Source organism: Copidosoma floridanum, unplaced genomic scaffold (assembly GCF_036245765.1).
Source record: "Copidosoma floridanum isolate Cflo_tuat_1 unplaced genomic scaffold, Cflo_Japanese_pri ptg000008l, whole genome shotgun sequence".
Taxonomy (NCBI): Eukaryota; Metazoa; Arthropoda; class Insecta; order Hymenoptera; family Encyrtidae; genus Copidosoma; species Copidosoma floridanum.
This window is the reverse complement of record NW_028321885.1, coordinates 3,130,474-3,143,470: the sequence shown is the minus strand read 5'-3', so window position 1 is coordinate 3,143,470 and position 12,997 is coordinate 3,130,474. Positions and strand designations below refer to the sequence as shown.

The 12,997-nt window shown below is 45.4% G+C and overlaps 1 protein-coding gene across 1 annotated transcript; it reads right to left on the bottom strand.

Moving 5' to 3' along the window:
* Positions 1-242: 242 nt before the first annotated feature.
* Positions 243-3,095, bottom strand: LOC149375273 (uncharacterized). Its single transcript, XM_089589282.1, has 2 exons — positions 989-3,095; positions 243-946 (listed from the first exon to the last, which is right to left on the bottom strand). The coding sequence occupies exons 1-2, from the start codon at positions 3,093-3,095 to the stop codon at positions 243-245; spliced, it is 2,811 nt and encodes a 936-aa protein (XP_089445408.1).
* Positions 3,096-12,997: the final 9,902 nt, after the last annotated feature.

Below are 12,997 nucleotides of genomic sequence, written 5' to 3'. Positions count from 1 at the left end.
AAAGGATAGTCGCTTCGGCGTGTAATCGTCGTCTTCTTCTTCTCTCCTTCTCTAGCGTGGCGTGCGACTGTCCTCGCTGAGCCCTCGTACACGAGTGAGTGCCACCTGCCGAGCGCGGTGACGCACGAGGTGGGAGGCCGGAAGAGAGCGCAGCGACCGACGTTGCATGGCAGGGCGCGGGTCCCCGCTTGGTCGGTAAGAAAACCTGAACATCCCGCCCGCCTCGATCCAAGAGCGAGATCCTAGTCACCGCCCGCCGAAGTGGGGGGAGTCCCTCGATCGTCCGTCTCAGGGAGGCTAGAGTCCGCAGATGCCACAGGGAGACGCACAAGCTTGACAATGGGCCGCACGTATTCGCCGGTGACTGTCTTGACGGCAGCAGCACGGACTAGTCCATCGGATCCAGGGTGTATGCGGGTGATACGGCCCAGAGGCCAGCGTCCGCTGGACTGTAGCAGCGTAGGGTCAAGAAGAACCACCAGGTCCTCCACCGCGAAGTTCCGACGGACAGCGCTCCATTTCGGCCTCTGTTGGAGAGTATTTAGATACTCACGGCCCCAGCGCGTCCCGAATTGGGCGCGAACGGCCTTGACGAGCTCCCAGTGCGTAAGCGGATCCAAATTCTCTGCAGCGGGGGTAGCTTCGATGATGGAATCGACGGGAGCCCCGATGAGGAAATGTCCAGGCGTGAGCACTTCGAGGTCAGAGAGATCGCCAGACAAGGGCGTCAACGGGCGGCTATTCAACACGGCCTCAATTCCAACGAGAACCGTAGATAACTCTTCATACGTTAGATGACGAGAGCCGAGCACACGGCGTAGATGGCTCTTGGTTGACTTGACCGCGGCCTCCCAGAGTCCTCCAAAATGTGGCGCACCGGGAGGAATGAACTGCCAGGAAACCCCCTGGGAGGCAAGAGTCCCGGCGACTAGGTCCCAGTTAAATTCTGCGCCCTGCAACGCCTCGCGGAGCTCCAAATCAGCTCAACGGAAGCAGGTGGCGTTGTCACTCAAAAGCTCGGATGGTTGGCCTTGACGACCGGTGAAACGGGTGAGAGCACCCAAGAAGGTGGCCGCGGAAAGGTCGCCGACAAGCTCCAGATGCACGGCTTTGGTGATCATGCCCACGAAGACAGCGATGTAGCCCTTTGTAGTCCGGATCCCCCGTCCCTTCGATGTAAGCACGGAGAAGGGCCCGGCGTAATCGACTCCGGTGCGACCAAAAGCGCGAGACGGCGTGACGCGAGACGCGGGCAGCGGAGCCATCAACTGGCTTGAAGAGCGCGCCTGTAACCAGGCACAGATGACGCACCCTCTAATGTGAGCCTTGATTCTGCGTGGCCCACCGAGAATCCAGGCACGCCTGGAGACGTATGCGCTGGTAACGTGATATCCACCGTGGAGGGCGCGTGCGTGAGCCCAAGAGACCACGAGTCGAGCGAGTGGCGATGTTCCACTGAGGATGGGAGGGTGCTTCTCTTCGTAAGACAGCGATGAGTGATCGAGCCGCCCGCCAACACGCAGAACTCCGTCGGCATCGAGGAAGGCGGCAAGAGAGGTCAAAGGGCTCCGTTTCGGAAGATGTTCACGCTTCCGCAGGAGTGCCAACTCATCCCCAAACGTCATCGATTGACTCAACCGAACGCAGGCCAGAAAAGCGTCCTGAATCTCAGACGGCATCAACGGCGAAAGCACAGAACGGGTGGGCATGCGCTGCAAGCGGTGTCGCACCCATCGACGAACGCGCACGAGGAGGCCCAATACAGCGCGCAAGCTCGAGAAGAGCTGCAGCAGGTCTGATTCAGGCACGCAGAAGGCGCAGCAGAGTGAGAGCGTAGGCGTGGGTGGAGGCAGTGTCTCCTGGGGCCAAGACTTGTCGTCCTGGGCCAGCCACGTGGGGCCTCTCCACCACAGGGACTGCTGTCGGAGACCACTCATGTCGGCACTTCTGGTGGCTAGGTCGGCCGGATTCGATTGCGACGGCACGTATCGCCAGGCACTGGGTGGCAGGACCTCCTGGATCTGAGCGACGTAGTTGTCGACGAGCACGTTGTTGGCCGGCTGATCGGAGCGTATCCAGTGGAGCACAATTTGAGAGTCGCACCAAGCGTGGCAGTGCTCGATCGCGACTCCCAACTCGCTGGCTGCTGAGCGAAGAAGCTTGGCGGCGATGAGGGCCGCTCGCAATTCTAGACGTGGGATGGTCATGCGAGCGGCGGGCTTGGTCATCGGCTTGAGCGCGCGGATGGGTGCAAGCTTAGTACGAGCGAGAAGTATGTGGCAGAGAGCGGGCCCATCTGAGGACTGCAGCCGCGAATATACAACAGCGGCCATAGCACGGCGACTGGCGTCAGAAAACACGTGCAGCTGGACATTCGACGACGGAGACATACCAATCCAACGAGGCAGAGAAAACCCGGAAATGGCCTGCAGCTCGGCGGTGAAAGCGGTCCAGCGGCGAGTCATGGAGGACGGTACGTTCTCGTCCCAGTCTAAGCGCGCGCGCCACAGATCTTGCAGTAAAAGCTTGGCGTTCAACACGATCGGGGCAAGCCAGCCGCACGGATCGAACAAGCCTGCGAGCGCGGCGAGCATGGATCTCTTTGTGGTTTGAGATTCGACAACGGGCGGCGTCAAATGGAAGAAATCCGAGGGCGGGTCCCAGCCTACGCCCAGTTCGCTGACGAGGCCTTCAACACTGAGCTGATCCCAAGTAGGACGGAGGTGGACGTCTTTGGGAAGGTCTTCAAGAAGCTCGGGCGTGCTGGCAACCCACTTTTGCAGAGGGAAACCACCCGCTTGAAGAAGTCCGATCAGCTGGTTGCGCAGACGCTTGGCCGAGCCAATGTCATCAGCGCCGGAGAGGATGTCATCAACGTAGCGATCGTTCATCACCACTGGGACGGCCTCGGGCCAGCGGCGGCCGTCATCCTCACACAGCTGCTGTACGACCCGTAGTGACAGGTACGGGGAGCACGAGGCACCGTAGGTAACGGTGAGCAGTTGGTAGTGCGTAGGTGGCTGCTTTGGGTTGGAGCTCCACAGAATGCACTGCAGGTCGACATCGCGTTCATCAATCAGGATCTGGCGGAACATCATGCGAACGTCAGTACAGAACGCAATCCGGTGACGACGTCAACGCAGGAGCACACTGGGGAGAGCCGTCTGGAGCCGAGGACCAGCATGAAGCACGTCGTTTAGGCTATAGCCACTGGAAGTCGGGCTCGACGCGTTGAAAACAACGCGCAGTTTGCGACCTTGGTCGCCGTGCTGCCAAATGCCGTGATGTTGGATATAGTGCACTGGATGGTGCGATGCAGCGAGTTGGTCATCAGTAAGGGGGTTCATATGACCGAGGGCAATGTACTCTGCCATGAACCGGGCGTACTCAGAAGCCATCTCAGGAGTCCGCTGCAGCCGACGATGCAACGAGAGCAAACCCGCGGTGGCGCCCTGCAGACTGTCACCAAGGAGGCGCACAGCGTCATGTTTCAGCGGAAGTCGCACAATGTAACGCCCGTCGTCAGCGCGATGATAATCGGCGAAGATTCGCTCGCATTCCACATCCTCAGGCGCTCGGCGGCTGACATGTGGCACCTCCTCGATCTCCCAGAATCGCTGGAGCTGCGCAGCCAGCTCTTGATCCCAGGGCGACTGAGTGTTCGTGTGCAGAGTTGTGCCTGCGATGAGGGCGTTCGAGCCCAGGCCAGGGGCCCGGCCGACGAGAGTCCAGCCAAAAGCCGTGCGCTGTCCGATGAGCTCGTCACGCTGAACGTAACCTGGTTCGATGAGGCGGTGGTAAACGTCGACTCCGAGCAGAATGTCTACACGGCGAGGTGTGCCAAACGCTGGATCGGCCAGAGGCTCAAGATCGAGCCACTGTCTCATCACGGCTGGGTGCAAGGGGGCAGACGGAGAGGTGAGCCCGAGCCGCGGCAAGCAGAGCGCTGTCAGGTGGATTGGCGGTGCATGCTCTCCAGTTTCAAGGCGTAGATGCGCTCGGGTTCTCGAAGGGATGGTCAACCCTCCCCCAACCCCATGAATGCTCGCCTCGTTGACTTCTAGCGCTGCGCCGAGCTGCTGGGCCAACCGGATGGAGATGAGTGTAACCTCAGAGCACGCATCAAGGAGAGCTCGACCAGCGACTTGTCGGCCGGTGGGACCGGTTAGCTGGACAAGAGCGGTCGGAAGTACGGCTAGTCAGGACGATGGAGGCCCCTGATGCTGTGAGTCGGTGGCGGACGGGCCCGTGGGGTCGACTTTTGGCTTCTTGGGCGAAGAGGGACGCTGATCCGATTCAGGCTTGCGCCGATGGTTGCTCTCGTGCAGCAGACTGTGGTGGGGCTCCCTGCACTGCTGGCAGACGGACCGTGAAGGGCAGAACTTTACTGCGTGACCTGGTCTCAGGCAGTTAAAACATAACTGCCCTTGATAGACCATGCGTCGCCGGGCCTGCGCGTCAAGGCCTTGAAATTGCGCGCAGTGACCCAGGTAGTGTGACTCTCTGCACGACGGGCATGGCGGCAGCGAGCTACTGGTGGCAAGGGCTCTAAAGTTTCGTCCAGGAAACGGGGGGGCCGGAGAGCGCATGCTGGCCGTGTTGGCTGGTCGAGCAGGGTGAGAGGCCTCGACGGAGCTGAGCGCGCGGCACTGTCGACGAAGGAAAGTCGTCAAGGCAGCAAAAGTGGCAACATCCGCCGTGGTGTCCGTGCCAGCGCTCTCCAGTCGCTCGATCTCGTCCTCCCACGCGCGCCGGGTCATCGGATCCATGCCAGTCATCGCGCAGGAGACAATCCAGTCGTCCCACTGAGACACAGGACGACCCAGAGCTTCCAGCTGATCTCGATGTTTTCCCAGGGTGTCGAGGAGACCCTGAAGCCCTTGAGCTGACTCTTCCTCCAGAGACTTTATGTTACGGAGCGCCGTGATATGATCATGGATGAGAAGACGGCGGTGCTCGAAACGTGCTTCGAGTAAGGCCCAAGCCGTTGGGTAATTGGCACCGATGGTCTGAACGGTGTCGAGAGCGGCCTTGGCGTCTCCGTCCACCAAGGATTTCAAATAAAACAGCCTCTCCACGTCGGTGAGCTGTTTATCGTCGTGGACGAGCGCGCGGAAGAGGTCCCGGAAACTTTCCCAATCCTCTCGCTTCCCCGAGAAGGAAGGGATGCTGATCTTGGGCAAGCGGGCTCCGTGTCTCGAGTTATGACGGTCCAGGTCGGCGCCGCCCGGGCCAGGGAGAGGCGTGAGGGTGTTTTTTGCGTTGTAGAGGCGTGATCGAGAGGCGATATAGTCTGACTCTGCCGTCGAGTACATCTGGTCAAGAGACTCCAGCTTCTCGGGCGGCGGTGACTCCAGGAGACTCACGTGATTGGCCTGGAAAATGTTCCAGTAGCCGTCCAGCAGCTCGAGCCTTACTTCCACGAGACCCAGGCTCCAGTTCGGGGGGTCGATCTTCTCGACGTCCCGTGCGAACCGGCTGATGACGCCGGCGAGGGCGCTCTGGGAGCCGAGCAAAATTGTCCAGTCGTCGTTCGACCTGAAAAAACAATCACTAGCTTGAAGTTTGCACGAAGCATGTCTTGCCTCCGGGCCACGAGCGGTGGGGCCATGTCATCGTCAGACTCAACACAGCTGTCGACGCGCGGCGCATCGATGGCAGACAAAACAGATAGAAGGAGAGTGAAAGAGAAAGAGTGTGAGAGAGAACACGAAAGGGCGAGGATGCTAGGAGGGACGTGCGTAGACCACGCGCGTGCCAACGCGCACGCAAGCTACACAAGCTTCGAAGCCTGTCCCTCGGTGTCGACCCCCCGCGCCAGCGAAGCGCAATAGCTCCGCCGCGCGAGGCGGACGCGCGCGACACGAGGCCAACATGGCGGCCGCGGCCGATGAGGACACCGCGAGCGCTTGATTGCGGCTAACAATGGTGGCCGCGAAAGCCTCGCTTTCCGACGTTCGAATGCCGTCGAACAAAGCGTCGCATCGACAACCGTACGGCCTTATCTCTGCCGTGGCTGAGCACAGCTGCTGGACCGCGGGCTCTGTGGCGACCGTGGCAGCCACCGTGTGCACGCTGTTGATAACGTGAGTGCCTGCAAGGCAAGCGTTAACGGCGGCACGACTTCGTCGCGGCCAACACCTGTGTTGAATCGTGGGAACTGTGTCGACCATGACGACCTCCATTACACAACATTTCTTTGAACTGTACTTACATTACGCTGTGTAAGTCGAATCGCAGACTGTGACCACCCTAGCTGTGGCGTTGGCTGCTCTTCTCCTCGGAATCCGGCTCGAAGGACCAAATGAATGTTTTTACTGCTTTATTTGTTTCGCAGGGGATTACAAAATGCTTTTAACGCTTTGAATAAAAGAAAGGCACAAAGGATAGTCGCTTTGGCATGTAATCGTCGTCTTCTTCTTCTCTCCTTCTATAGCGTGGCGTGCAACTGTCCTCGCTGAGCCCTCGTACACGAGTGAGTGCCACCTGCCGAGCGCGGTGACGCACGAGGTGGGAGGCCGGGAGAAAGCGCAGCAACCGACGTTGCATGGCAGGGCGCGGGTCCCCGCTTGGTCGGTAAGAAAACCCGAACAAAGGCGATCGGGCTTTACTTCCAAATTTATTTCAAATTAAATTATCCCATTGAAAACTGCCAGAGTCTTGTCGGTAGCTGGGATATCAGCTGTACGACTGAAACCAGAAATTAGTAGGGAGATTGCTGACTGCCATGCTACGGAGTGTGCCTACTTTTTTCCAGTGGTTCGAGCGCCCCGCCGTGGCCAAGCGGCTGAACCAGGCGCACATTTTTTTTTTTATTTGCGAAGCACGGTAGGGGTATGAGAAGAGTGGATTCGCGTGGAAATGTACATATAGGCGCACATTTTAAAGACGCGTGGAAGGGGTATACCGAATCTGCGCCTACGAGGAGAGAAGTGAAAATGTCGGCTATATAGCTGTATATATCTGAACGCACAGCCAAAGTAAGCGACGATACGAGTTTTTCTTTTTTGAGAGTCTTTTGTCTCTGCAACCAAGTACTATAAATATATTTAACTGACTTGCTCTCGCTCTGGCTTCAATGTTATCCATAAATCTTATTTAATTAAATCGTGGAACATAATGCTTATTAATTATATACACAGAATTTTGATTTCAATACATTGTTTTCTAACTTCCCCGTACTCTTAAAATTCCAAAATCCATTTATGTTTTCAAAAAATTCACCACTAATTTATTAATTTTACACATCCTAACTGCTGTAAACTGTAGGACAAGCTCCGGAGGGTATCCATGAACATATGTGACTTTAAAAGAGTCACCTTCCATTCTTCGGATAGGTAAGATGATTAAGGCTTATGCCCCTTCGTAGGTTGTTTTGCACTTAAGGGTTTAAATCCACTTCATGGTAGATATTTTTTTTTTTTTTTTTTTCTTTTTATTCAATGTATCATTTTGTCTTCATTTCTTTTATTTATGTTTCGTTAAAAATATAAATTTATATATATGTAGTCAACATTCTTTTTCGGATACATCAAAACAAATTAAATTAATATTGTTACTTTGATACAAGGCAATTCTATAATTTTATAATACTAAAATAACTTTTAAGGATTTTAACATAATTTGTGTATTCTAAAACTCCTAAAAGAAATTGTGAACATCCTATTTACGACAAAAAAAAGCCGCCCGTTCACTGCTATTTACTTAATGTTGAAATTTTAATCAGTAATTAAATTTGATGAACACAATACCAAATAGTTTTGTAAATATTTTAAAATTGTTTGCAAATCTTTAATAACTTGTGCTACTTTTATTTATTTTTAGACAGCCAGAAGAACAATAATGAATGAAACAGTTCGATGAATAAGTAATAAAATTTATTTGGCAAGATTCTAAGACTTAACATTTTTTACAATACCGCAGTATTTTGTTAAAAACAAAAAAAAATGAATTACCTTTAAGGGTGATGATTGTAATAAACATATTTTTAGGCTGTAGATTATTAAGGAAGTTAAATCATTTATATTGAATGCAGGAAAAGCATCGTTATACTTTCAACAATGATACCATCGGGTGAGTGCAAGAAAGGGTCTTTTTAGAGTAAAAGTCAAGAAAGAGCCTTTTCAAATTTTTGGGCAGAATAAAGTCCTCTTAAACTGAAAGAAAAATCCCTTTTATACAGAAGTACACTCGCACTTAGGTGTCGGCGTCGATTGGTATAATTAAGCCCAACAAAACGTCGCTCAAGATTATTCTTTAACATTTTTGAGTTCTTCTTTGCTCCTCACCCAGCTCTCGGTTGGTCTCGTACCCCTGTACGGATCCACACATTTATTCCATACTGGAGAGCAAAACAAGGAGTTCAACAAAAAGATATCAATGCCTTTTTAACTAGTTTGTTTACTTCTATTTTAAGGTAGTAATGTATATATTTTTATAGATTAATTATATGTATACACACATAAATGAAGTACCAACTTCAAATCGGAGAAATAAAAATTAAAGGCTCTTTCTTATATTCAGTTTGAAAGGGCTCTTTTACGCCTTTTACTCTGAGAAGACTCTTTATTATGCTAACGTGATAAATTATTTAGAATCAGGAATTGTGAGAACTAAAAAAATTCTTTAACTACAAATTTCTATATTAGTAAAAACTGAGTCTGGGTCTATTTCTGCTAGCAAAAACTTCGATTAATTTACTGGGGATGTTGTGATATTTCATAGTTTTAAGAAATTTCTGAAAAAATTTCTATAGGTATGTTTCAGTATCATAAACAACATATTAAAATTTCAAAGAGCCTAGATACACCATTTTTGAGAAATAAAATCGCGAAGTTGGCCACTTATACACATGCTTTTAGATGGACTTGTCGGAAAATGCACGTTTTTACTCATAACTTTTGAGATTTTCTTAAGAATCTTTTAAAAAATTAGATTGTTAGAATTTATTTTAGTTGAAATAAGTATACTAAAATTGGGGAAGCCTAGCTTCACCGTTTTTTGATGGTTTATCTTATCAACTACAAACAATCGAATAAATTTATGCGAATCATTGTGTGTTGCATACGATGTAAAATTAATTGATCGATTGCGATAGTTAAAAGAGCAATTTCAATTGTGAAATTTTAATATTTTGTAAAGTTATTCATCCATAAAAATATATATAGTGCCACCTTTCAAACGAAGGAAAAAAAATTTTTGTTAACTGTATATGATTTACGCACTGTCAAAAATTTTGGTAACTATTTCTGAAAAATTACAATTACAATTGATTATAGGTGAAAAGAATAATTGCTTAATACAAATTTTTTTTTAAACCATACTTTAGAGTTACAAGTGGTTGAAACTAGTATGTGTTCAAAAAAAAAGCTTAGTTCAGTCTCTGTATGACTCTTTAATTTAAAATACGCACTATTTATAAAACTAAAGAATCTACTTTCATGTTTGTACATATATATGTAGTACGAATTTTGTCAATGCAATAACCACAAGGTATTGATAAGAAATGTAAATATAAGCACAAAAATATAATATATATACGTAGTTAAATATTCACGTATAATTAAATGTAAGTTGAACTTTACTGATAATGATCATATTTGATATAATCGTAGTAAAAGTATGAGTTTTCTTCTGCCTTTGGCTTTTTTTTGTCGTAAATATGATGTTCACAATTTCTTTTAGGAGTTTTAAAATACACAAATTATGTTAAAATCCTTAAAATTTATTGTAGTATTATAAATTATAGAACTGCCTTGTATCAAAGTAACAATATTAATTTAATTTGTTTTGATCTATCCGAAAAAGAATGTTGACTACAAATAAATAAATTTATATTTTTAACGAAACATAAATAAAAGAAATGAAGACAAAATGATACATTGAATAAAAAGATTAAAAAAAAATCAAAATATCTACCATGAAGTGGATTAGAACCCTTAAGTGCAAAACAACCTACGAAGAGGCATAAGCCTTAATCATCTTACCTATCCAAAGAACGAAAGGTGACTCTTTCAAAGTCACATATGTTCATGGATACCCTCCGAAGCTTGTCCTACAGTTTACAGTAGTTAGAATGTGTGAAATTAATAAATTAGTGGTGAATTTTTTGAAAACATAAATGGATTTGGGAATTTTAAGAGTACGGGGAAGTTAGAAAACAATGTATTGAAATCAAAATTCTGTGTATATAATTAATGAGCATTAAGTTCCACGATTTAATTAAATAAGATTTATAGATAACATTGAAGCCAGAGCGAAAGCAAGTCAGTGAAATATATTTATAGTACTCGGTTGTAGAGTCAAAAGACTCTCAAAAAAGAAAAACTCGTATCGTCGCTTGCTTTGGCTGTGCGTTCAGATGTATACAGCTATATAGCCGACATTTCCACTCCTCTCCTCGTAGGCGCAGATTCGGTATACCCCTTCCACGCGTCTTCAAAATGTGCGCCTATATGTACATTTCCACGCGAATCCACTCTTCTCATACCCCTACCGTGCTTCGCAAATAAAAAAAAAAAATGTGCGCCTGGTTCGTCCGCTTGGCCACGGCGGGGCGCTCGAACCACTGGAAAAAAGTAGGCACACTCCGTAGCATGGCATTCAGCAATCTCCTTACTAATCTCTGCTGAAACTCTGTTCTTGACGACTTTACTGTCAGTGAATAACCATGGTAATTATCATTAAAACCCACTAGTACAATTAATGTCTATTTTAATGGCTTTTTTTGTTTGTATTCAGTTGCAGGTAAGTATTGCAACTCATTTACATGAGTGACAAAAGCATTGTTATATAAAACGTTTGTGCCAAAGTTAAACACTAATTAATAAAAGTTTTCTTGTTTGTTCTAAAATTACTTAATCATTGCAAATAAGTTGGCTGTAAAACTTTTAAATAAGTATGACATTTAACTTACCGCGGAGAAGATTCCATGCAGTTTACTAGCCTTAACTACCTCAGGGTACTGCAAAATTCTTATTCTCAGTCAAGATCATGACTTAAGATCTATAATTTCTTTGTAGTCGTAATAAACACACATTTTTATGTTGGATGCTCACTGAACACTCTTTCTTAGCCCAAAAAAATTGCGTGACCTTTTAATTGCTTTATTGAACCTGTGCTAAAGCATATGTATACTGCTATACTTATATTAAAAAAGCAATACATTCTAATACTGTTACATTTTTTATGAATAATACTTTTCTAATTAAATTATTTAAACTAGTTTAACTGGAATAGTTTTAACTTGAAAAACTATAAATTTATTCTTGGAATTCAAATATCAGATACTTTCAAATATATTTCATGGACATAGGAACATAATGGAGAAATTAAGTTTAATTTATTACATCATGATATAATACGCTGAATTTGTTTGCTCCACTATGAACGCATCAAACGGTCAATTGCTTTTAATCTGGTAAAAACTGGTGAACAAAAGTTTTTCGTAAGGATTTTTTTGTGATTGGCTCTGCTAAAAAGATCCCCTAGAAAATAAAAACCGCCAGCAGTTGTGACCCTTTACACGAATCTCATTTTTAATCTCAGTTATAAAGTGGCCCGTATCCAAGCGTTATACTTTGGTTAATACATACAGAGAGAACTTGTTTCAGGAGTTGTAATAACAAGTATACAAAATAGAACGAGCAGCTCTAAGCTGTAAAAAAAACAGTTCTTAAAAGTAAGGATAACTGTACCCATGTATAACATAATGAAAAAAGCTAAGTGGAAAAATATAAGAAAAAAGAGGGGGAGAGAGCAAAAAAGAGTGAATTGCAAAAAATTATATGTAAGGGTAAGCAAGTACTTTTTATTTGAACCGTACATCTTTAGTATCTTATGAATGTTGAGTTGTTGTAAGACTATATTTCTTTTATACATAAAGTGAGCATGAAATCGATAACCAATGAACCCAAACTCTTTCAAATTTAATAGTTACCTTGATGATGGTTCATAATATGTTATAATTTACCGTAGGGTATTTATATGGTTAAGTTTAGGTGGTAAAAGGGTGGTTAAAGAGTTAAAGCTTAGTATATTTGAGATTGAATTAAAAATAAGTGACCCTAATACTCAACAAACTGACATGTTACTTCATAACATCGTAAAATACGTATTATGTTGCTCAACTGAACGGTCCATAGGACTTGAGGGGGGGGGAATTAAGTTTTACATAAAATTCGTAATAAATGACCTTGAAACATCCTGTAACTATATGTAACTTGTTTATGACGTATAATACATGATATCTATTCTCAAACTCTGTACGTTGGAGACGAAATTCGTAATCAATAATTAATTTATGAACTGAAAATTAGTAGCTCCGATTACGTAGTTGATAGATTTAGATTAATTGCTGGATATTATAGTGACTTGGTTGATTTTATTGACATATGTTTTGACTTTATAAGCGTAAAGTTTTCAGCACATTCATTTTTCTCTTACCTATAACAGCTCTTAATTTTGTGTCTAAATTTAAATCAATTAAGAAAAAATTACCATGAAAATTATTTTGAAATATAAGATTTGAATTCTAAATTTTAAAAAAGAGAAGTAGAACCATCCTTGTCTAAAAAATCCAAGATTTTCAATTTAAACTTAGATACGTTGCCTTTAACTGTTCTTGAAAATAAAACCTTGTCAACTTTTTTCTTAACGTGAAAAAAAATGAAATTGATACTAATGTTTATTTGTTTTTTCTAAGCAATTTAAAAATATTTCTTTACACTATTAATTTTTCTTAACGCAAATACTTTAACTTTAATTTATGTTTCAATGCACTTCATATTGAGATCAGGTGTTTTGCTGTGAACAGCAACATGGCTACAAGTGTGAGATTTAAATTCTCATTAAAATAGTTAGCAGAAAACAAATTTTTTTTACGAACTAAATAATGTCAATGTTAAACCATGGTATATTTAACAACGCCTTTAAATGTATCATTTGATAAATTGATTGAAATTTTTTTAGTTATCTAAAAGTTAGTTACTTTGTATAA

What these genes read in the sequence shown, in the direction of transcription:
- LOC149375273 (XM_089589282.1), bottom strand. Translation starts at nt 3,095, where the DNA reads ATGTTCCGCCAGATCCTGATTGATGAACGCGATGTCGACCTGCAGTGC. An exon ending in TGACAACGCCACCTGCTTCC is followed by an intron (nt 947 to 988) that starts GTTGAGCTGATT and finishes TGCAGGGCGCAG; the next exon opens with AATTTAACTGGGACCTAGTC.